The sequence below is a fragment of the Oncorhynchus clarkii genome, chromosome 23 (genome assembly GCF_045791955.1).
Source record: "Oncorhynchus clarkii lewisi isolate Uvic-CL-2024 chromosome 23, UVic_Ocla_1.0, whole genome shotgun sequence".
Classification (NCBI taxonomy): Eukaryota; Metazoa; Chordata; class Actinopteri; order Salmoniformes; family Salmonidae; genus Oncorhynchus; species Oncorhynchus clarkii.
This window is the reverse complement of record NC_092169.1, coordinates 3,520,737-3,545,778: the sequence shown is the minus strand read 5'-3', so window position 1 is coordinate 3,545,778 and position 25,042 is coordinate 3,520,737. Positions and strand designations below refer to the sequence as shown.

Genomic DNA, 25,042 nt, shown 5'->3' with positions numbered 1-25,042 from the left:
CACAATAAGACCGTGTGGTAACACAACACAGTGACCTATTATTTCAGTATTATGTCATGTTATTAGCTGCTAATGAAAAACTAGGCTACTAACCTGCGCTTCAGCACCCCGATGCAGCTGCAGCGTCGCTCAATAAGGCATCTCGCCTCAGCAAAAGCATTTTTGTACTCCCGCTCCTGGTCTGTCCTGGGTGCCAAAACACTGGTGCCATCAGCCACCTTTTTAGTGGGTAGCCACTGTCCCCCAGCAGGATGCCACCACATCCACCCTCTTCAAACACCCGCTGGAGTGTGCCATGTGTGCCAAAATGTGCCATGTTCTGTTATTGTAGTTTTCAAATTATGTTTCTATGGAGAATAGTGTAACTATGGAGAATGTTCGAGTAGACACCCTTGGGCTTTCGCCCAGGTGGTCCAACTGCAACAGTATTGCTTCCGTCCCTCTCCTTGCCCCAACCTGGGCTTGAACCAGGAACCCTCTGAACACATCAACAACTGCCTGCCATGAAGCATCATTGCCTATTTCTCCAATAAACCGCAGGCCTTGAAGAGCAAGGGACACAACTACTTCAAGGTCTTCGAGTGAGTCAGGTCACCGATTGAAGCACTACTGGCGCGCACCACTAACTAGCTAGACATTCGGTACCGTTTGCCAGAAGGTAGCAGACTATGGATGGCTGGAGTCTGACAATTTTTCGGGCTTTCCTCCGACTGCCTGATTTACACTGCGTATAAAACATTAAGAACACCTGCTTGTTCCATGATAGCTTTCACCTGATTAGTCTATGATCTGTTATTCAGGGCCAGTCCTTGCAGTTCTACCTCCATACGAGAGACCAACAAAAGCCGCACCCCCCCCCCGCAAAACTAGAATAGTCCCAGTAAACAAAAAGCCTGAAGTTAGGTTAAATGTAGGTTCTGAATTGAATGTGAAAAGGTATTATCCATACATTTAAAATATACATTTCCCAGAACGTTGAAAAAGCATATTTTCTGTACGTAAAAAAAAGGGCTAATTTCCAGTTTTGAATGAAAGTTATGTATTTTCAGAATGTTGGGCTCCCGAGTGGCGCAGGGTCAAAGGCACCGCATCTCAGTGCAAGTCAGTGCAAGTCACTACAGTCCCTGTTTCGATTCCAGACTGTATCACATCCGGCCGTGATTGTCCCATAGGGCGGCGCACAATTGGCCCAGTGTCGTCCGGTTTGGCCGGGTTAGGCCATCATTGTAAATAAAAATGTGTTCTGAACTGACTTGCCTAGTTAAATAAAAGGTTACATCAAAAATAGTTTTTAAAAAATACATTTTTTTTATTATGTATTTTCCAGATGTTGAAATCAGGCAAATTTTTGCTTCTGAATGAAAGTTGAAAATAAGTATATTTATAGAAGTCTGGACCAAATCTGACGTCAATGATTGGTTCAGATTTGGGCGGGACCAAAAACTCATGTCCGTGGATGTCGAAATCAAGGCCGGTCCGGAACTGCACCAAAAAAAAGACGTCCAAAAGGCGTCAGCGTCAGTCCGTACTTACTGAGGTGTAGCCTACAGTGTTGCTGGAAATCTTATTTTATGAATGAATGTGGTAAGTCTACTGTTCGTAAAACACCAAAAAACAACATCCGGACAGGACCAATAAAAGATGACCCAACTTTATCAGGAGTTGTCGCGATCCCATTTGCAGCATGTTTACACAGCGACAAATGCAGAAGCATTTTATTTTTCACTATGATCAGCTTGTCAAAAAAAATGTACAGATACCAAACTACTGATCATGCCAATGGGGTGTAACTCCTGGTCAACAGATGGTACATTCCATATTGTCCATTTTAGTTTGACCTGTCCTGTTTGCAGGACATGTTTGTTTAACATGACAGCACATTTTGTATTTGATTGAGCGCCATTTAGGTTAGGCTACTTGATCAGAGAAACCTGCATGATGTAAAAAGTGTCCGTCTCATTACATTGTCATCCATTTTATATCCAACCTGTAGTCAACAGAAAAGGTCACATACCCTTTCTACCATATACTATATCTGCTACATTATTTATGTTCTGGCGGAACTTTGGTGGAGCGCCGCAGAGATACGTCTCTCCAACAACACCGTGGAGAGGTGCGCTGGGAATGGACAAGCAAAACATTTTGGGCCCCCTGCTTTTGACAAATTGGACACTGCTTATCTAAGGGAGGTGTAAGCGCTCAGATGCCGCCGTTTTAAAGAAATTGACATTGACGAGCTAAACTGACCAAAAACAATCTGCCGCCATAGGCGGCCGCCTAATCCTGTCTAATGAGACGGCCGGCCGTGCCCTTATTGATGTCACTTGTTAAATCCACTTCAATCAGTGTAGGTGAAGGCGAGGAGACATGTTACAGGATTTTTAAGCCTTGAGACAATTGAGACATGGATTGTATGTGTGTGCCATTCATGGCCAAGACAAAAGATTTAAAGTGCCTTTGAAGGCGCACCGGTTTGTGTCAAAAACTGCAACACTGCTGGGTTTGTCACGCTCAACAGTTTCCCATCTGTATCAAGAATAATCCACCACCCAAAGGACATCCAGCCAACCTGACGACTATTGGAAGCATTGGTGTCTACATGGGCCAGCACTTTGTAAAGTCCATGCCCGGCGAATTAAGGCTGTTCTGAGGGCAGAGGGGTGCATGAATATACAGCACTGTATACAGCCGTGATGATTAAGGATGAGAACTGTTGGTAGATAAATGTCTGCAGCAAAAATGTAAATAGTGTGATTTCCTGATAGTTGCTGGTTGAAAAGTCAATCTACACAGGACCTTCTAATCAGCAGGTTTGCATGAGCGGGAGTTGCGGCAAATCTATAGTTGGGTACTTAAATTTATGCCGAGACGCTATTTTATATTGATATAAAACAGCATCATTGGGCCTTTAACAGGTTTGTGAGACAGACATTGATTTTTGCCATCAACTGAGGGAGAGGCTCTGCCTTTGAAACACTGTCCAAAAAGGATCTGGTTTGTCCATACAGTGCACAGAGAGATCTAAGAGTCTTCGAGAGATCTTAGAGAGATCTAAGAGTCAATTGAAGCACCCCTGCGTCAAGCTATGTAACTTAATACAAAAATCCCAATCAAAATCCTTCAGTTTAAGCTAGAGATATCGTCGTAATCCACCGCATCTGCCTATGTCAGCCTTCCGCATCTGCGGTGGAAGGTGGCTGAGCTACAGTGGAGTGTCAGACCATGAGACATCCCGAAAATCTTTCTTCTCACGAAAACGTCTGAAGTGTCTGAACGGTTTGGCCTACAACCTATGACCACTTTCCGGAAAGGGTAGACTCATGAACACGATGTTGTTCTCCGTTTTTTCTCTACGATCCCCAAAAGTGTCACGGGACTCGTCTGAAGTCGATAACACTGATATGTCAACTTGTCTGCGTCCAAACCGTTTAAGCTACAAACGAATATGACGCCACTATTTTCACGACTGTCCTTTTTTCCCAATTTATGTATGTGTTATTCAATGCGTTTCTATGGTCTATAGTATTAAAGGCCAAATTCTATATTTAACAACCTTTTGTTTTTATACCTAAGGGGTCCTAAAATTCAAAATGGATAAATGATCCATGGTATGACAATCTTAAAACAATTCCATATGTTAACTTGGAACCCAATGTCAAGTCGACTCATTTCAAATGAAGGTGTCTTCTGAGATGCTCATGGACATGTTAAGTTGAATTCCACACATTCCTGACCTTTTATCCAGCAGCTAACAACAGTTGGGTATGAGCACATGCCATCACAACCAGGACTCACCCTGCATTCATGTCACATACTGTATATGGGAAAGAGATTAAGAATGGCAGGTAGACTTGATCTGGCACACAGCATCAAATAAAATACTAAATATTAATCACATGCTTTGTAAACAACAGGTGTGGACTAACAGTGAAACGCTTGCTTACGGGCCCTTCCCAACAACGCAGAGAAAAATATATAAAAAATAAAATGAGTAATAAATACACAACGAGTAACAATAACTTGGCTATATACACGGGGTAACGGTAATGAGTCGATGTGCAGGGGTTTGAGATAATTGAGGTAAATATGTACAGTTGAAGTCAGAAGTTTCCTTACGTCTTAGCCAAATACATTTAAACTCAGCTTTTCACAATTCCTGACATTTAATCCTAGCAAAAATTCCCTGTTTTAGGTCAGTTAGATTCACCACATTATTTTAAGAATGTGGAATGTCAGAATAATAGTAGAGAGAATGATTAATTTCAGCTTTTATTTCTTTCATCACCTTCCCAGTGGGTCAGAAGTTTACATACACTCAATTAGTATTTGGTAGCATTGCCTTTAAAATGTTTAACTTTTGTCAAACGTTTTGGGTAGCCTTCCACAGTAATTTGGGTGAATTTTGGCCCATTTCTCCTGACAGAGCTGGTGTAACTGAGTCAGGTTTGTAGGCCTCCTTGCTCGCACATGCCTTTTCAGTTCTGCCCACAAATTTTCTATAAATTGAGATCAGGGCTTTGTGATGGCCACTCCAATACCTTGACTTTGTTGTCCCACAACTTTGGAAGTATGCTTGGGGTCATTGTCCATTTGGAAGACGCATTTGCGACCAAGCTGTAACTTCCTGACTGATGTCTTGAGATGTTGATTCAATATATCCACATCATTTTCTTTCCTCATCTATTTTGTGAACCAGTCCCTCCTGCAGCAAAGCACCCACACAACATGATGCTATGCTTCACGGTTGGGATGGGGTTCTTCATCTTGCAAGCATCCCCCTTTTTCCCCCAAACACAACGATGGTCATTATGGCCAAACAGTTCTATTTTTGTTTCATCAGACCAGAGGACATTTCTCTAAAAAGTACGATCTTTGTCCCCATGTGCAGTTGCAAACCGTAGTCTGGCTTTTTTACGGCTGTTTCGGAGCAGTGGCTTCTTCCTTGCTGAGCGGCCTTCCAAGTTATGTCGATATAGGACACGTTTTACTGTGGATATAGATGCTTTTGTATCGGTGTCCTCCAGCATCTTCACAAGGCCCTTTGCTGTTGTTCTGGTATTGATTTGCACTTTTCACACCAAAGTACATTGATGCGAAAACACCATGGTCCCATGGTGTTTATACTTGCGTACTATTGTATGTACAGATGAACGTGGTACCTTCAGGCGTTGGGAAATTGCTCCAAAGGATGAACCAGACTTGTGGAGGTCTACAATCTTTTTTCCTGAGGTCTTGGCTGATTTATTTCGATTTTCCTATGATGTCAAGCAAAGAGACACCGAGTTTGAAGGTAGGCCTTGAAATACATGCACAGGTTCACCTCCAATTGACTCAAATGATGTCAATTAGCCAATCAGAAGCTTCTAAAGCCATGACATTTTCTGGAATTTTCCAAGGTGTTTAAAGGCAGAGTCAACTTAGTGTATGTAAACTTCTGACCCACTGGAATTGTGATACAGTAAGTGAAATAATCTGCCTGTAAACAATTGTTGGAAAAATTACTTGTGTCGTGCACAAAGTAGATGTCCTAACCGCCTTACCAAAACGATAGCTTGTTAACAAGTAATTTGTGGAGTGGTGGAAAAACGAGTTTTCATGACTCCATCCTAAGTGCATGTAAACTTCCGAGTTCAACTGTCCATGTCGGGCTAAAGTGACTAGGCGACACAATAGATAATAAAACAGTAGAAGCAGCGTATCAGATGAGTGCAAAGAGGGTCAATGCAGATAGTCCGGGGTAGCTATTTGGTTAACTATTTAGTGAGTAGATTAACTCGGTGAGTAGATTCACCTATTTCTGAGGTTGGAGCATGTTCAAAGCAGCCTGTACAATACACATGTACTATATCAGACACAATATTGGAGAACAAACTAGTAATGAGAGATGACTCCATTGTGTGATCGCATCTGCTAGTAATTGTGAATATTCTTCTGACACTGAAACTTCAAATGTTTTCACTGAAAAATACTTTCCAATAACTGGTTGTCTGTGAGTCCTATTTTGGACATTGGGTAGTTGCAATGCTTGAGTCACTCACTATCTGTTCAGGGTGTTGGAGACAAAGGGGCTTCACAGAACATAAAGTACTATATGGGAAAACTGTGCTGCAATGAGTTTAAAATAAATGAAGTCTGCATTGTTAGCAGTGACAGCAATGCTGCGTTGCTTTAGGTTTTGTGGTAAGTCTTGTGCTAACTAACGTAAGTCCCCACTCACAAACCATCAGTCACAATAAGCAGGAACAAAAATGGTATAGGTATCGGTGTAAAGTACTACAAGGCCTATATATATCTCCATTAAACAATGCCTTTGTCTCTGCTTTTGAACAAGGAGATATATCGGGCCCAAGTGATAGCCTAAAAAGAATGGGAAGATGGAATAGCATTTAATTGGTTTGTGTCTGAGGAAGCCGTAGACATCTGATAAGGCTGCGCTGAGACAGCACCGATCACTGACTAACAGCACACATGACTCCTAGGTTATCTCCACTGCAGTGCTAGCAAACTAGGCATGGAAAATGTGAGACTTACATTCTATAGTAAAATACTTGCTTGAAATAATTCAGTTAATGCCTCAAAAAGGCACCTTACCCTTTTCAGCTTTGGCCTAGCTAAAATACCCTACAATGACATTTTTTTTTGACATAGGTTGCCTACATATAAATATTCTATAGAGTCACAATTTACTGACCAGACACGGTTCATTACTTGGTTGTCAAGCGGCTGAAGCCTATTGCAATTCTTTCATTTCTGTCTACAGGCTTTCAAAAATAACTAGGACTGAAAATAATTAACTACTTGTCCAAATATTATAATTGAAGTCATGTGATACTGTCACGGCACATTAGGCTATAGTGACATCAAAGTAAAGAGTTTACGCAGTCAGAACATAATTAATTTACAAACTAGTAAAACAGGGGAGGGTGAACTGATATAGGAGAGTTGCAACAATGTTTCAAATGTCACTTTGTTACAACATAATTATGACTAATAACTTATAGCGAAGCGGATACTTTCATAATAATTTGGTTACAAAGTACTCCATCATCATATGACAGCAGCACGCAGCTCAGCAGTGTGTCGAAGACCCACCACACACTAGACTAAAAATAGCCAATCACATACGAGCAGTTTGCCCTTTAAGCACCATTACAAAATACATACATTCATTCATTTTCCTCAATAATTGCAATGATTTTCACAAGGATAGTGTAGGATGTGACCTCCAGAGCCGTTTTTCAATGTAGTCAGTCCACCAATGGAAAATAAGACATGATGCATAGCCTGCATAACAACCTTATTATTAGGTCCTAATAGCATAATCAATATTATGACTACTCAACAATCCATTGTGACACTTCTTAAAATTAAACATTGTCATAATTAAGAGTTACAATGTTTTAATGATCTGAACAGGTGCCCGTATGGGTTGCAGGAGACTAAAATCAAAGTATTTCCTCTTTTTCTTGAACCATTTACATGAAGAATATTCAACATAGCTTAATGTTCAACACAGCCCGTACATTTTTATTTTATTATTTCACCTTTATTTAACCAGGTAGGCTAGTTGAGAACCAGTTCTCATTTGCAACTGCGATATTATTTGGTAGAATGCTTGAAACCGTAGGCTATAGACCTAGTTTGTTGACAGAGATGGAGAACTCTGTTAGTCTATAGCTATGGTTATTGCAACAAATGGTTACATTTCTTGCATATTTTGCCAGCTCACTCTGGGAGTGTTTTAAATGCAACCTGTGAGTAGACTATACATATGGCTATGGGCTACTTCTGCAGTGTAAGATGCTCTCTCTCGCTCTCATGATGTGGACATGAAGACATTACCATAATCATCTTCTAACACACTTGCGTTCAATTGAAAATGAAAATCTTTCAAATTGTATTAAAAGGTTAGGCTACTTATTATACATCCAAACATACCTGAAAAGGCATCATATTGTTGCTGTTGTCCGTCCTAAAGGCGTTGTCCTCCATCCAAGATTTCGGGGTGAGGGGACCAGCTCTCGGGAATTTTGGGGGTGCTATAACATTGCTGGAATATGGCTTTTTCATCGGGGAGATGGGATTCATGGAAGACGGCACCCCTACACCGACCCCCACGCCAACCCCGACTCCTACAGCTCTCCGCGGGTCCCTGCCTGCCTGGAGACCGCTCCAAGGATTGGAGGCTGTGCTCCAAGCGGTATTTTGGTGATTATTCCAACCCGAAGATGAGGCAGGTGAAGAAGCCTTGCTATTCATGACAGACTGGTGACTGTATGCGTTTCTCTGTGGAAAAGGACCTTGGTTGGGGCTAACAGGGGATCTCCGTTGCTGCGGCGGTGGCTGCTGCTGTTGCTGGGCTTGCTGCTGAGACTGTGCCAAGCCAAGCTGAGGTGAGAAATTGCCTCCAAATACCGGATTGACGTGATGGGGGAAGTTCTGGAAAAGCATTGTTCCGTTCACCGAGGGTATTCCTTGAAAAAAATTGTCGTCCACGGTGTTTGTGGTTCCAGTGGACCAAGTGCTACCAAATGAGGGGGACAGGGTGCCACCGGTTTCCTGCGGCTGATGAAAATTTAAACCCGGCAGGATCGGAGACTCCATCAGCACTTTCTCTTTGTTGAGAGCTGAAGCTGCTTGGTTGCTCACACTCGATGGGCTCTCCTCTGATGTAGTGGGTTCCGAGGGGGTCGGGGTGGAGGGAGGTTCTACGGTTGGATCTTGCTGCTGATGAGGTTGGGCTTTGTTTTTGTCCATCAGTAAATCATCCTGCATGGTTTGCTGAGCTGAAACGGGGAAAACAGAGACGAGTTATTATTGAGAATGTCATAGACTAGGCTCGCAGGGTTGTTATGATATTTTATAGAACTCAAGAGTGTATTTTTTCTGCTGCAAGCCAATTGCAATGCGAATTCGTGATCACCCATTCAGCAAACAAAATCGAAGACTACCGATGTGACACAATAAAGTGCACTAAAGCAAGAGATTCAATAGTTTCACCCTTTCGGACGCCAGCGCTCCACTCAGATGTAGGCTATGCGGGAAATACACGTGGAGGATACCGACATTCACCAATATTCGCCACGTATCGTTTTCCTTTCCTTCACCCAGCAACTCCGAACTACAATGTGAAACTGATTCTTGTTCCTGTTTTTTTTCTCACGAGAACCACCCCTGAATTAATTTGCATACGTCAATAAATACAGCTGCTGCGTCCTTCAAAAAAGGTTAAAGAGACACGCCACCTTGACCAACCCACTTCATAGAAAAATGGATAGAGATAGCTATTTCGTATGGAACGAGCAAGACACTTCTCCTTAAGTTTCTGCGTCAATGATTGCTGCAGTAGCTATAGATATGACGCACTTATAGGCGACTATTTTTGTATGACATCAGCCTAGTAGGCTGGACATGTTCTACATTTTAGGTGACTTGACAGAACGGCTTGCTACATAGGGAGGCTAAACGCTTCACCCTAAAAGCATGAACGTTATAAAGATTACGATTAGCGGCAGATTCAATTATTGCATTAAACTTGGTCAATTTGCCTGTCTCCTTTTTATTTGCTCATTTTCTGAGTAGGGTGCAAATGGGTGCTAAAACAGAGGCCACGCCTATCTGCATATCTACGTTTGGAAAAGCCTAAGACCCTTTTCATACTATGACAGATTCTCTTCAGGTTTCGAGAGAATACCTACCCTTGGCTATGTATTTCGCCTCTTCTTTCATGCATGTCTGCATTTATGTTCCGTCGGCATTGATAAAACAAAAATATTTATAATGTATAGCCTGCTATATTGCATTTGGTTTTCCTAATAGTGTATGGTCTATCATACACTATACGTTTATTCTGGGCGTCCCGTTTGCATCATTATAAACATAATTAGGTCTTTCGCTGATCAATTGAGAACAGTATCAATTTACTCATATCAAAACCATTCTGACTGCCGTGCACAGTCACACTTGAATGAGAGCTATGAGATTGCATGGTTTTGTCCATTTCAATTATGAATCATTAGAGATAACAACTGTGGCCTATAATAAAGCCACATATGTTGGAATTTAGAAGGTATTCGGGAATAGGCTAAAACGACTCACACACGCAGTAGGCTGTGTCAAATTTAGGTTGAGCACATTATTTTAATTCTCAGACTTCCTGAATATTTCTAAGAGTTGTGAGGTAGACTTATCGAAGCAAAATATATGCAAAATATTGCACAGCATTCTGGACACCCAGTTAGTCCTTGTTTTCTCCTCGACGCATAAACGTTGCCAATTCAAGGTCATCAAGTAGCATAATCAATATAGGTGCAGTTTACCAGCCTAAAAGAAAAGCAATACACAAATCTGACTATCTAAAAGTCGTATTTTTCCTACGCGTTGGTTATACAAGATAGTCAATACATTCACAAGCGGGCTATTAATACATTCATATCCACCAGCCCCTAATCTACAACTGTACAGATACCACCAAACAAACACGGCAACAACCGCATGCACACCCTTGTCGGTTTTTGTTTCACATGACATTAAATTTACCTTAATCGTTCACCTTTTGGGACTGTAAATATGGCTATTTCTGTTTGCCTCGTCTGGGTTTAGATATGACAAATGAGCTACCCTTGCGCGGAGGTAGTCAGTAGTTGCTTCAACAGCTGATTGACTGAAGCGCATGGATGATGCAGAGGCTTCAGGGAAATGTAGTTTCATAGTTTTAGTGTACTCCTCCAGAATGCAAAGTTTGGTCGAAAATAAAACAATCATTTTGGTAAGCTTTTATTTTAAATGTAGACCTATGCATTTTTTTGTTGCATAAAAGTAGTCTAGTATTTAACGAGGACATCTATTTAATGACAATTAATGATGGGGTTTCAAAATGTCAATTTTTCTGCAACAATATATAGTCTGATTGGATCATCATTAGACGAGGCTGCTTTTCCTCACCAAACCACAGACCCATGTAATTATGAAAAATTGTACCCAGACGACACTTGCCCAATATCTTCCATGACTGCAAAGCCCTTGTTGCAACATTTTGCAGTCATTTTATCAGAGAAAATGTCGCCAATAGAGATACAATTTAGCCCATAAATGCGATGCACTCAGTGGCATGCACTCCCGAAGCGTATGGCCTGAAACGCTACTGACAGCTAGGTATAATATATGCAGCCTACCGCAATATGAAGTATTCTGTAGCCATATGTGTATCTTCATGATGCTAGTCTGCCCAAGTAGCCGTAGTGCCTCTTAGGTCCGTTATACAAGTTAGAGCATTAATTTGATAATTCTTTGGCCACACGAAGGAGAAAAAAAATGTGGTCGGACTACATATCCCAGGCATCTTGTAAACGTATGATTTCGCAGCCTCTGACGGGCTTGTTATTGTTGGTGACGAAGACCGCATCACCTCAGAGACAGGCAGTCAATGGAGTCAAGTTGTCACAGCGATGCATTAATGATAAACAAAGTATTACTTGTTTTTTAGCAAAATATTAACGTGAAACCGCAGGCGAAGCGTCGAGTAGTAATGCATTATTTAGAATGACCGCAAAGGAATTGGCTTATAGTTGAAGTTACTTTATTTCGGCTAACCAACAAGCTAGCTAAACTATTCGAAGGCCTCGTCGCTTTCAACAAGGCCAAGCTAGCCAACTAACCTGCATCGTTAAACACTCAAAACGTTTTGAAGTGTTGTTTTACATTTATTGGCTATATGTCGGAAGATATCGCATTGGTAATGCAACAGAATTTGGACAGGTGAGTTGAGTTTAACGTTAGGTAGCTACCTAACCTACTAGCGAAGCTAGCTTGCTAACGCTTCACAGCTGGGGCGGTCCAGGTTACTGCAAGGGCGCCATGGTTAATAACTACACTAATTCTTACCTTGTGAGTTGCTAGTCATATATGCAAACTATACAAAGTTCACGCGACATTGTCGTTACCATGGGGCAGGATCAGTGGGACCAAGATATGTTAACTTATGGGGGTGTGTCACGCGATGCACTTCCGACCTGGCTCAAATCAAAATGTATTTGTCATGTGCGCCGAATACAACAGGTGTAGGTAGACCTTATAGTGAAATGGTTACTTACAGGCTCTCACCAACAGTGCAAAAAAAGGTATTAGGTGACCAATAGCTAAGTAAATAAATAAAAACAACAGTAAAAAGACAGTGAAAAATAACAGTAGCAAGGCTATATACATGCACCGGTTAGTCGGGATGATTGAGGTAGTATGTACATGTAGATATGGTTAAAGTGACTATACATGTATGATAAACAGAGAGTAGCAGCAGCGTTAAAGAGGGGTTGGGGGGGGGGGGGGTAGCCATTTGATTACCTGTTCAGGAGTCTTATGGCTTGGGGGTAAAAACTGTTGAGAAGCCTTTTTGTCCTAGACTTGGTACAGCTTGCCATGCGGTAATAGAGAGAACAGTCTGTGGCTGGGGTCTTTGACAATTTTTATGGCCTTCCTCTGACACTGCCTGGTATAGAGGCAGCTTAGCCCCAGTGATGTACTGGACCGTACGCACTACCCTCTGTAGTGCCTTGCGGTTGGAGGCCGAGCAATTGCCATACCAGGCATTGATGCAACCTGTCAGGATGCTCTCGATGTTGCAGCTGTATAACCTTTTGAGAATCTGAGGACCCATGCCAGTTATTTTTAGTTTTTCTGAGGGGGAATAGGCTTTGTTGTGCCCTCTTCACGGCTGTCTTGGTATGTTTGGACCATTCTAGTTTGTTGGTGATGTGGACACCAAGGAACTTGAAGCTCTCAACCTGCTCCACTACAGCCCCGTCGATGAGAATGGTGGCGTGCTCGGTCCTCCTTTTCCTGTAGTCCACAATCATCTCCTTAGTCTTGGTTATGTTGAGGGATAGGTTGTTATTCTTGCACCACCCGGCCAGGTCTCTGACCACCTCCCTATAGGCTGTCTTGTCGTTGTCAGTGATCAGGCCTACCACTGTTGTGTCGTCTGCAAACTTAATGATGGTGTTGGAGTTGTGTCTGGCCATGCAGTCATGGGTGAATAGGGAGTACAGGAGGGGACTGAGCACGCACCCCTGAGGGGCTCCAGTGTTGAGGATCAGCGTGGCAGATGTGTTGATACCTACTAGAGGTCGACCGATTAATCGGAATGGCCAATTAATTAGGTCCGATTTCAAGTTTTCATAACAATCGGAAATCGGTATTTTTGGGCACTGATTTTGCCGATTTAAAAAAAAATATATATATTTTTATATTTTTTTTACCTATTATTTAACTAGGCAAGTCAGTTAATTAAGAACACATTCTTATTTTCAATGACGGCCTAGAAACGGTGGGTTAACTGCCTTGTTCAGGGGCAGAATGACACATTTTCACATTGACAGCTCGGGGGATCCAATCTTGCAACCGTACAGTTAACTAGTCCAACGCTATAACCACCTGCCTCTCGTTGCACTCCACGAGGAGACTGCCTGTTACGCGAATGCAGCAAGCTAAGGTAAGTTGCTAGCTAGCATTAAACTTATCTTGTAAAAATCAATCAATCATAATCACTAGTTACATGCGACTAGTTACACATGGTTGATGATATTACTAGTTTATCTACTGTGTCCTGCGTTGCATATAATCGATGCAGTGCGCATTCACGAAAAAGGACTGTCGTTGCTCCAACGTGTACCTAGCCATAAACACCATTGCCTTTCTTAAAATCAATACACAGAAGTATATATTTTTAAACCTGCATATTTAGCTAAAATAAATCTAGGTTAGCAGGCAATATTAACCAGGTGAAATTGTTTAACTTCTCTTGCGTTCATTGCTTTGTTCATTGTTCTCATGTTCTGAGCAAGGAACTCAAACGTTAGCTTTTTTACATGGCACATATTACACTTTTACTTCTCCAACACTTTGTTTTTGCATTATTTTAACCAAATTGAACATGTTTCGTTATTTATTTGTCCAGGATCCAGTTGCAGAGGGAGGTTAGTCCCAGGATCCTTAGCTTAGTGATGAGCTTTGAGGGTACTATGGTGTTGAACACTGAGCTGTAGTCAATGAATAGCATTCTCACATAGGTGTTCCTTTTGTCCATGTGGGAAAGGGCAGTGTAGAGTGCAATAGAGAATAGTGTTGAATAGTGTTGATGTGAGCCATTACCAGCTTTTCAAAGCACTTCATGGCTACGGATGTGGCTGACAAGGTTGTGCCAAACCTCACGAATGCTCCTGTGGCTGAATGAAAGCAAGTTCCCACCGTAATGGTCCAACATTAGTGGAAAGCTTTACCAGAAGAGTGGAGGCTGTTATAGCAGCGAAGGTGGACCAACTCCATATTAATGTCCATTATTTTGGAATGAGACGTTCGAAGAAGTGTCCACATACTTTTGGTCATGTAGTGTATTTACAAATAGGTAGGGATAAAATAATGACTTAGTAGCAGGATGTATAATAAACAGTAGCAGCAGCGTATGTGTTGAGTCAAGAGTTCATTGCAAATAGAGTCAATGCAGAATGTCCGGGTAGCTATTGGATAATTAACTATTTAGCAGTCTTATGGCTTGGGGGTAGGAGCGGTTCAGGGTCCAGTTTTGTTCCAGTCTTGGTGCATCAGTACCGCTTGCCGTGTGGTAGCAGCTGGAACGGTCTGAGTTGGGTGGTCTTCCTCTGACACCGTCTGATATAGAGGTCCTGAATGGCAGAGAGCTTGACGCCTTGCTATACCAAGCAGTGATGCAGCCAGTCAAGATGCTCTCTATGGTTTAGCTGTAGAACGTTTTGAGGATCTGAGTGCCCATTCAGCCTCCTCAGGGGGAAGAGGCGTTGTCATGCCTTCAAGACTGTGTTGGTGTTTGTGGACCATGATAATTGTAAGATCTTGCCTGGGCAGAGAAATGCACCCGACATCTTCATATAATCTCCCTTTTTGTGGGTTTAAGGACTATATACTTTGTCAAGGTGGTGGAAAACACCAAAATGAATTGCCTGTTTAAATATAGGCATTTCATTGAGGTGTGGTAGAACTGTCCTACTAAAATCAGCAAAAAAAGGAACTGTCAACTGAGTTTATTTTCAGAAGACTTAACATGTGTAAATATTTGTATGACCATCAGATTCAATAACTGAGACATAAACTGAACAAGTTCCACAGACATGTGACTAAAATAAATGGAATAATGTGTCCCTGAACAAAAGGGGTGGGGGGGTCAAAATCAAAATTAACAGTCCGTATCTGGTGTGGCCACCAGCTGCATTAAGTACTGCAGTGCATCTCCTCCTCGTGGACTGCACCAGATTTGCCAGTTCTTGCTGTGAGATGTTACCCTACTCTTCCACCAAGGCACCTGCAAGTTCCCAGACATTTCTGGGAACTTACCCTCCGATCCAACAGGTCCCAGATGTGCTCAATGGGATTGAGATCCTGGCTCTTCGCTGGCCATGGCAGAACACTGACATTCCTGTCTTACAGGAAATTATGCACAGAATGAGCAGTATGGCTGGTGGCATTGTCATGTTGGAGGGTCATGTCAGGATGAGCCTGCAGGAAGGGTACCACATGAGGGAGGTTAATGTCTTTCCTGTAACGCACAGCGTTGAGATTGCCTGCAATGACAACAAGCTCAGTCCGATGATGCTGTGACACACCACCCCAGACCATGACAGACCCTCCACCTCCAAGACGATTCCGCTCCAGAGTACAGGCCTCGGTGTAACGCTCATTCCTTCGACGATAAATGCGAATCCGACCATCACCCCGGGTGAGACACAACCGCGACTCGTCAGTCAAGAGCACTTTTTGCCAGTCTTGTCTGGTCCAGCGACGGTTTGTGCCTATAGGCAACATTGTTGCTGGTGATGTCTGGTGAGGACCTGCCTTACAACAGGCCTACAAGCCCTCAGTCCAGCCTCTCTCAGCCTATTGCGGGTAGTCTGATGGAGGGAGTGTGCGTTCCTGGTGATAATCGGGCAGTTGTTGTTGCCATCCTGTACCTGTCCCGCAGGTGTGATGTTTGGATATACCGATCCTGTGCAGGTGTTGTTACACGTGGTCTGCCACTGCAAGGATGATCAGCTGTCCGTCCTATCTCCCTGTTGCGCTTTATTATATGGACATTGCAATTTATTGCCCTGGCAACATCTGCAGTCCTCATGCGTCCTTGCAGCATGCCTAAGGCATGTTCATGCAGATGAGCAGGGACCCTGGGCATCTTTCTTCTGGTGTTTTTCGGAGTCAGTGGAAAGGCCTATTTAGTGTCCTAAGTTTTCATAACTCTGACCTTAATTGCCGACCCTCTGTAAGCTGTTAGTGTCTTAACGACCGTTCCACAGGTGCATGTTCATTAATTGTTTATGGTTCATTGAACAAGCACGGGAAACATTTTTTAAACCTTTTACAATGAAGATCTGTGAAGTTATTTTGATTTTTATAAATTATCTTTGAAAGACAGGGTCCTGAAACAGGGATGTTTACTTTGCCCTTCACACTAGTCAGGGATTGCCAGGGTCACCCTGGCCTTGACCTGGGTATGCTCTTGTCCTGATTCTGATAACAAGATTCATGTTTATTTCCCATGTGGTATGTATACATTGGAAATCTTACTCTCCCCAGCTCTCACAATAAAACACAACCTGGGAAATAGCCTACCTACCGCCGAGGTAAACCAGTTAATAATCTGAGGTTTGCCAACAACTGGATATTGAGGTTGTGAGCTAGCAATGCTGGCCTCAACACACGACTAAAGAGAGACAATTTTAGGTCATAATCGAAAATCCTAAAGAGGGCATGGACGTGGAATATATTTCTGAAATTGAGACTGAGTGGTACTTTACACTATAATTTTAACACACATTTTAACACAACCTTCCAAACATTTTTGATCTTGTATGTCACTCATACTTTTATTCTAATAGGTCTATGTAGGCTTAGGTCAAGTAAGTCGTTTTTGTTTGTCAATGCTTTCCATGGTCACAAGCATGCTTGACCTTCAGCGAGAATCTGGCATTCAGTCTGGGTTAGTTGGTGTTCATGGTGAAATATGAAGGTTGAAATACATAGACCAATCAGTAGCAGCCAGCTGCTCTTCATTCCTAAATATGTTGCTTTCCTCTCCCCTTTGTGCATCTCAAGCAAACTATACCCAAATTGTTATTTGGGTTATTTCATTCATTCATGTCTTCAAAGACAAGAAATGTTCTGATAATCCTCAAATCTACAATTTAGTGCTACCGCTGTTTATTTTAGGCAAGTCCCTTATATACCCTTTTGAGCCTTAGCCTATATCCTGTCCTTGTGTAATCAATGTTTTCACCTTTACTGGAAAACAAACTTAGTGCCAAGGTTGTTGAATGACTTTAGGCCTACATGCCAATCAATACTTTGTTGTTGTTTTTGATATTGGATCAAAGTTCCTTCAGTTGGAAAAAAAAAAATGACTTAGATCATTTTTCATAGTTTTTAGGCTAAACCTTGCAATCTCGTGTAAAATTGAGAGATCTGTGATGAATGCCGTGACTGTGGATTGTGGTGGTGATCCAGCAGTGAGTTATCGATTTGCTCCTGTTGAGAGCAGGCCTGTTGTCGTTCCTGATCTTGCCAGTGTTTTATTTTCCACTGTGGGCCGTATTTGCCAGAATGTCGCAGCTCGCATCTTAGTGCCATAATACAAATGAGGACTGTTTTGGGCACAACAAGTGAACTTGATGAGGGGGGGGGGGGACTATTTCATCCATTTTAGAATAAGGCTGTAACGTAGCAAAATGTGGACAAAGTGAATGGGTCTGAATACTTTCCGAATGTAGTGTATGAAGGCAATATTTACATATTGGCAAAGCAATAGAAGTTACTTTTAGATTTGTATCATTTTCAATTAGATAGAATTTTGATTAACCACATGGCAGTGATTTTATTTTTTTAAATGTATTTTAGATATGATGACTTGATTATAAATGAGATCAAAATGTTCCACGAAAATGTGCATATGAAAATCATAACTGGCACGCAGATTAGTAGAAGTGGTACGATGTCTTTTTTTCCAAGGAAAACAAGTTATTGGCATGACAGACAGACAACTGGCTTGTTCAGGCCACAGTGCCCATATGTAGGCCTGTACTAAAGCGTGTGATGCTGCACTTTTCATAATTGGATCTCTGGACTGTGAAAACATATTTATTTTAGATGATAAGTCTAACTGTTGTGCAGTGAAAAGGGTGGAAGGAAACCTGTGCGATTGCTCAATGTGCAACAACTCTGCATTCCCGCTGCCATGCAGCAGCCGGGCTCAGTGCAAAGGCACGAAACATGAGTCTGTTTGAAGAAACCGATAGCAGAAGGATGTATGTCATGTTCCCCTCCTTTAGGCGGTTGTGTACCCGGCTCTATCAGCGACAAACACACAACTCCACAGGCTCTTATCTGGGCCTGCCACAAGCAGCTGGTTCCCACTGCAATGCAGTGTCTCACGAATGGAGGAGGGAGAAATACTTTAATCCTGCCTGACCTTTGGCTGGCTCACACACACACACACTCTACTCTTTTACTTTGGTCGGGCATTAGTCATACATTAGCCAATTTAATATCTTGTATCCCTTTTTTTCTCATTATGTCGCACTCTTCCTATCTTGTAGACACCCCGGAAAGTGTTTTGATATTCTAAAGTCGGTGTTGTTGGTTGCCGTGACTTGTGTTTGAGGTGGGTGCGATGGGTCTAGGGGGAAGTTACATTTGCACATTCACGTGAAATATGAGCCGCGGCAAGTCTTGTAACTTTCCCTGGGGGAGAGAGTTGAAGGGATAGGTTTGGGTTAACTGGCTCTGGCTCCCGAGCCAGACAGTCAAATATAGACTCCGGCAGACTCAGTGTAATTGGGCCAGTGTGACTTCACTCCCAGCCTGACTTTTTTTCCTGCTGTTCGATACAGGTGGTAACAATTAAGGCTGACCCCATTTAGTCGACTGGTCGGTCGATAGGCTGTTGGTCGACCAAGATTTTTTTTAGTCGAGTAGTGGCATATATATATATATATATATATATATATTATTACTAATCTATTGCACATGAGACACCTGTCTGATTCACTCCTGTCTCAGTGGACTAATCCATTGCAGAGGCCGCAGGAATGGCACACCAGTATCACCAGTAGTACTTTACCGTTAACCTCTCTGGGATATTCGGGATGGTAGCGTCCCACCTCAACAACAGCCAGGGAAAGTGCAGGGCTCCAAATTCAAAACAACAGAAATCTCATAATTACAATTCCGGAGCAAAGTAAAGAGGGATCCTTGAAAACCTGCTCCAGAGTGCTCAGGACATCAGACTGGTGCAAAGGTTCATCTTCCACCAGGACAATGTCCCTCAGCACACAGCCAGGACAGCGCAGGAGTGGCCTCGGGACAAATCTCATAATGTCCTTGAGTGCTCCAGCCAGAGCCCGGACTTGAACCCGATCGAACATCTCTGGAGAGAGCGACACTGCCCATCTAACCTGACAGAGCTTGAGAGGATCTGCAGAGAAGAATGGGAGAAACTCCCCATATACAGGTGTGCCAAGCTTGTAGCTTCATAACCAAGAAGACTTGAGGCTGTAATCTCTGCCAAAGGTGCTTCAACAAAGTACTGAGTAAATGGTCTGAATACTTATTTAAATGTGATTTCAGTTTTTTTACAAAAAAAAATAAAATGTTTTGGCTTTGTCATTATGGAGTATTGTATGTAGATTGATGGGGGGAGGGAACTATTTCATCCATTTTAGAATAAGGATGTAACGTAACAAAATGTGGACAAAGTGAATGGGTCTGAAAACTTTCCGAATGCACTGTATGAAGGCTATTTTTACATTTTGGTAAAGCAATAGAGGTTACTTTTAGATTTGTATCATTTTCATTTAGATATAATTTTGATTAACCACATGCCATAGATTTTTTATATTTTTTATAAAATGACTTGATTATAAATGAGATCAAAATGTTACAAGAAAATGTGCATATGAAAATCATAACTGGCACGCAGATTAGTAGAAATGGTACGATAACTTGGTACTCCAAATGGAAAAAGTTGCAGACCCCTGGTGTAGCCTATTACCGGCAACTTTAGGAGCGTAATGGCAGAATCTGCAAAGACCAGCGAGAGGAGGAGGGTTGGCAACATATTTTTTTTCTTTTTCTGGTTAGGCTGTATAGATCTCTGCGTCCCTCTTTAGTAATTTGTCTTTATTTTTAATCACAGCATCAGGTGCCTATTTATATACAGTGGGGCAAAAAGTATTTAGTCAGCCACCAATTGTGCATGTTCTCCCACTTAAAAAGATGAGAGAGGCCTGTAATTTTCATCATAGGTACACTTCAACTATGACAGACAAAATGAGAAAAAAATCCAGACAATCACATTGTAGGATTTTTTATGAATTTATTTGCAAATTATGGTGGAAAATAAATATTTGGTTAATAACAAAAGTTTATCTCAATACTTTGTTATATACCCTTTGTTGGCAATGACAGAGGTCAAATGTTAGGAATCCGGGGATATGGAGATAAAAATAGGTCTGGTATGCTCTGGTTCAATTGCGTTGTACAAACTGGCGAGAGCTTTCCGAGCTAGAGGTTAGCTGATGACCGTTAGCTGGCTAGTTAGCTGGCTAGTTTATGTTGGAGAGATTCCAGTAATAGAGGCAAAGAAAAATATGTTAGAGAAAAAGCAGGTCCACACCACATTGGGTGAGGCGGGTTGCAGGAGAATATTTTGAAGTAAGGGTTTAGAAAAATATAAAAAGACATGCGAAGAAAAATATATATACACGACAAGACGAAGGACAAATATGTCCGACTGCTATGCCATCTTGGATTGTTTTTTGCATGACAAATGACTTGTCATGCACAAAGTAGATGTCCTAACCGACTTGCCAAAACTATAGTTTGTTAACAAGACATTTGTGGAGTGGTGGATAAACAAGTTTTAATGACTCCAACCTAAGTGTATGTAAACGTCTGACTTCAACTATACATGTTTAAAAAAGTTGACCAATCGATTGGTCCGAAGAACAGACTACTCTCGGTCGACTTAAGATTTTAGTTGGGCACAGCCCTAGTAACAATTACACGAGGGCCATGGAGTATGAGCCTGATTGAGTAGAGGTAGGTTCCACAATGTTATGGTGTAGGCTAGTAGTAGAAGACATGTGTTGTGTTAGACGGCTGCGCCACTTGGGAGGCCTACTAAGGCACTGCGTCTCAGTGCTTGAGGCGTCACTACAGACACCCTGGTTCAAACCCAGGTTGTTTCACGACTGGCCGTGATTGTGAGTCCCATAGGACCCATCGTCCCGGTTTGGCTGTCGTAGGCCGTCATTGTAAATAAGAATTTGTTCTTAACTTACTTACCAAGTTAAATAAATACAAATAAAAGGCCCAACTAAGTATTTGTTGGCAGTTGAAGTAGGCCTAGGCTAGATATCACTTGTTTTATTGTGGAGTAGATGCAGCCCAGGATTGTTTGTTGTGTAGACAGTACAGGCAGACTATCTCTTATGGAGTGGAGGCACTAAGGCTGCCGTGCGGAATTAATCTGAATTGGCCTTAATCTGAATTGAAAACCTTTGTGGGACAACATCCGTTCGCCTGCCTTAGCGCTGCGGAACCTCCAGTTTTCCCAAAGTCACGTGATTGCCGCTGAGTGAAAGGAGACTTTGTGAAGTGGCTCAGGCCTTTCTTAAAAAACAGACAGTGAATCCCTATTTCCAGAAATGATGCGTAAAAATAGTTGTAGGTTAACTTAAATCATGGGAGTTGTTGCTGCATTCTTGCTCTTTTCCTGAACCAGGTATTCTTCCTGCTGGTTGGACTTGTATACAAACACAATTGTCCAATAGTGCTTAGGTTGCTGTGCCACAGTAGCAACATTCTTTGAGCCCTGGCAAGGAGTGTTGGGCTTGGAGAGCGTTCAAAATCGACCTGCTAAGGTTTATTATTGCACATCAAAAAGGATGATGAATAAATGTCCTGCCTGCCCTTTCCATGTAAAAGGATCCATGAGCACCAGCGTGAGGTTCATATGAGCATGTCAAATTGGGTGTCAAATGAAAGCTAAGCATCTATATTACTGAGAAATTAAGGAATATATATATATACACTGCTCAAAAAAATAAAGGGAACACTTAAACAAAGCAAAGTAACTCCAAGTCGATCACACTTCTGTGAAATCAAACTGTCCACTTAAGAAGCAACACTGATTGACAATACATTTCACATGCTGTTGTGCAAATGGAATAGACAACAGGTGGAAATTATAGGCATTTAGCAAGACACCCCCAATAAAGGAGTGGTTCTGGAGGTGGTGACCACAGACCACTTCTCAGTTCCTATGCTTCCTGGCTGATGTTTTGGTCACTTTTGAATGCTGGCGGTGCTTTCACTCTAGTGGTAGCATGAGTGTGTCAGTAGTTCCTGCAAGAGGAAGGCATTGATGCTATGGACTGGCCCGCCCGTTCCCCAGACCTGAATCCAATTGAGCACATCTGGGACATCATGTCTCGCTCCATCCACCAATGCCACGTTGCACCACAGACTGTCCAGGAGTTGGCGGATGCTTTAGTCCAGGTCTGGGAGGAGATCCTTCAGGAGACCATCCGCCACCTCATCAGGAGCATGCCCAGGCATTGTAGGGAGGTCATACAGACACGTGGAGGCCACACACACTACTGAGCCTCATTTTGACTTGTTTTAAGGACATTACATCAAAGTTGGATCAGCCTGTAGTGTGGTTTCCCACTTTAATTTTGAGTGTGACTCCAAATCCAGACCTCCATGGGTTGATAAATTTGATTTCCATTGATCATTTGTGTGATTTTGTTGTCAGCACATTCAACTATGTAAAGAAAAAGTATTTAATAAGAATATTTCATTCATTCAGATCTAGGATGTGTTATTTTAGTGTTCCCTTTATTTTTTTGAGCAGTGTGTATATATACCGTACCAGTCAAAAGTTGGACACTTACTCATTCAAGGTTTTTTTGGTGGAGTGCTGCATCAGATGACCTGGCCTCCACAATCACCCGATCTCAATCCAATTGAGATGGTTTGGGATGAGTTGGTCCGCAGAGTGAAGGAAATGCAGCCAACAAGTGCTCAGCATTTGTGGGAACTCCTTCAAGACTGTTGTAAACACATTCCAGGTGTAGCTGGTTGAGAGAATACCAAGAGTGGGCAAAACTGTCATCAAGGCAAAGGGTGGCTACTTTGAAGAATCTCAAATAAAATATATTAGGATTTGCTTAACTCTTTTTTTTTTTTTACTACATGATTCCATGTGTTATTTCATAGTGTTGATGTCTACACTATTATTCTACAATGTAGAAGATAGTAAAAATAAAGAAAAAACCTTGAATAATTTAGTGTCCAAACTTTTGACTGGTAATGTACATTTTTCAACCAAATTAGGAATAAGCAAGGCTTTGATTTCTAGTCAAACAGATGGAAAAGGGGTGTTAGACAACTTCTACAAGAATAAGTCTTAAAAGGTATTAGAAATATGTCAAAGCGCAATGTTGAAGTAGACTCCTCCCAACTAATGTCAATACTTTTATATTTAGGTTTGAATGATTTATTTGCCTTCTGTTAGTTTAAGAAACATTGCCTTGTGCCTTGCAATTTCGTTACCAAAAACCCACATATCTTTAAGACATTTTGATTTTCTCTCCCTCATAAGGGAGAATAGGCCTAATGAAAGTTCACAGAAATAACAAGTAAAGGTAGACCTACCAATTTAGTTAGTGTTTTTACTTCTCAAGTTTGATGAATTGATTTAAAACTCCTTATTCTGTTACCAAATCAGTAACAGAAATCTTCAATTGCATTGACTACAATGGAAAATCATGGTAGTCACAAATCACAGTTGGGTCATCTGCTACTGTCCTCCCTTCCACTGGCATACTGTTATGTTCAAGTAAAAACTTGTTTTTCTTTTTTTCTGTCGTCTGGTGGTCAAAGCAAGACTGTGAAAAACAGTCTGGACAACCTCGCACTCACACTTTGCCTCCCGCTTCTCTCTAGTTAATGTCACCTCTCCTGGCTCTTACTGACACCTACCATGTCACCTACCCTCTTTCCATTTACTGTAACAAGCATCCTCACCCACTGAGCACAGCTATTTGGTCAGTCCACCCTGGCCAGACCAAATCTGAAGTGATCATAAACATCTGTTTCACAAGTTTGGACAGCACAGTAGAGTGAAGGTATAGTAAAGAAAATTAGTATTCACTACAGTAGAGCCCCATTCTTTCTGCAGACATCTTTGAAGCTTAACGTACAGTATGACTGAAAAAAACTATAAAACATTGACATGTGTATCAAATCTTAGTTGTTCATAACTGTTAAAAAAAGTGGCAGAATTGTCCTTTTAAGAGGTCCTGTTTAAAATGCACAATATCAGTTGACCTCTGAGTACAGTACACTGAACAAAAATATAAACGCAACATGTAAAGTGTTGGTCCCCTGTTTGATGAGCTGAAATTAAAGACCCCAGAAATGTTCCATACGCACAAGAAGCTCATTTTGTGCACTTTTTTTTTTCCTGTTAGTGAGCATTTCTCCTTTGCCATGATAATCCATCCACCTGACAGGTGTGGCATATCAAGAAGCTGATTAAACAGCATGATCATTATACGGGTGCACCTTGTGCTGGGGACAATAAAAGGCCACTCTAAAATGTGCAGTTTTGTCACACGACACAATGCCACAGATATCTCAAGTTGAGGGAGCGTGCAATTGGCATGCTGACTTCAGGAATGTCCACCCAAGCTGTTGCTCGGCAGTCCGTCCAACTGGCCTTACAAATAAAGAACAAGTGTAACTGTCAGAAACCATCTCAGGGAAGCTTCATGCTCGTCGTCCTCACCAGGGTTTTGACCTGACTGCACTTCGGCGTCATAACTTACTTCAGTGGACAAATGCTCACCTTCGATGGCCACTGGCATGATGGAGAAGTGTGCTCTTCATGGATGAATACTGGTTTCAACTGTACCGGGCAGATGGCAGACAGTGTGTTTGGGGTTGTGTGGGTGAACGGTTT

At 42.0% G+C, this 25,042-nt stretch overlaps 2 protein-coding genes across 10 annotated transcripts in view; one reads left to right on the top strand and one right to left on the bottom strand.

Moving 5' to 3' along the window:
• Nucleotides 1-11,269, bottom strand: part of LOC139381131 (cytoplasmic polyadenylation element binding protein 3) — a 62,902-nt gene extending 51,633 nt beyond the window's left edge. For 4 of the 8 annotated variants that reach the window (XM_071124443.1, XM_071124444.1, XM_071124449.1 and 1 more), the window contains exons 1-2: nt 11,175-11,269; nt 7,939-8,786 (exon numbers count right to left, since the gene is read on the bottom strand). In XM_071124443.1, the coding sequence (XP_070980544.1) occupies nt 7,939-8,786; nt 11,175-11,214 (888 nt within the window). In that variant the 5' untranslated portion in view covers nt 11,215-11,269. Of the gene's footprint in view, nt 1-7,938; nt 8,787-9,000; nt 9,212-10,539; nt 10,648-11,174 lie in introns of those variants that run through there. The other 4 variants (XM_071124445.1, XM_071124451.1, XM_071124448.1 and 1 more) reach the window with 3 other exon arrangements.
• A 104-nt stretch (nt 11,270-11,373) lies between these two features.
• Nucleotides 11,374-25,042, top strand: part of LOC139381463 (membrane-associated ring finger (C3HC4) 5) — a 59,151-nt gene continuing 45,482 nt past the window's right edge. Inside the window, exon 1 of one of the 2 annotated variants that reach the window (XM_071125018.1) lies at nt 11,374-11,757. In XM_071125018.1, coding sequence (XP_070981119.1) covers nt 11,714-11,757 — 44 coding nt within the window. In that variant the 5' untranslated portion in view covers nt 11,374-11,713. The remainder of the gene's footprint in view (nt 11,758-25,042) is intronic. The other variant, XM_071125017.1, reaches the window with a different exon arrangement.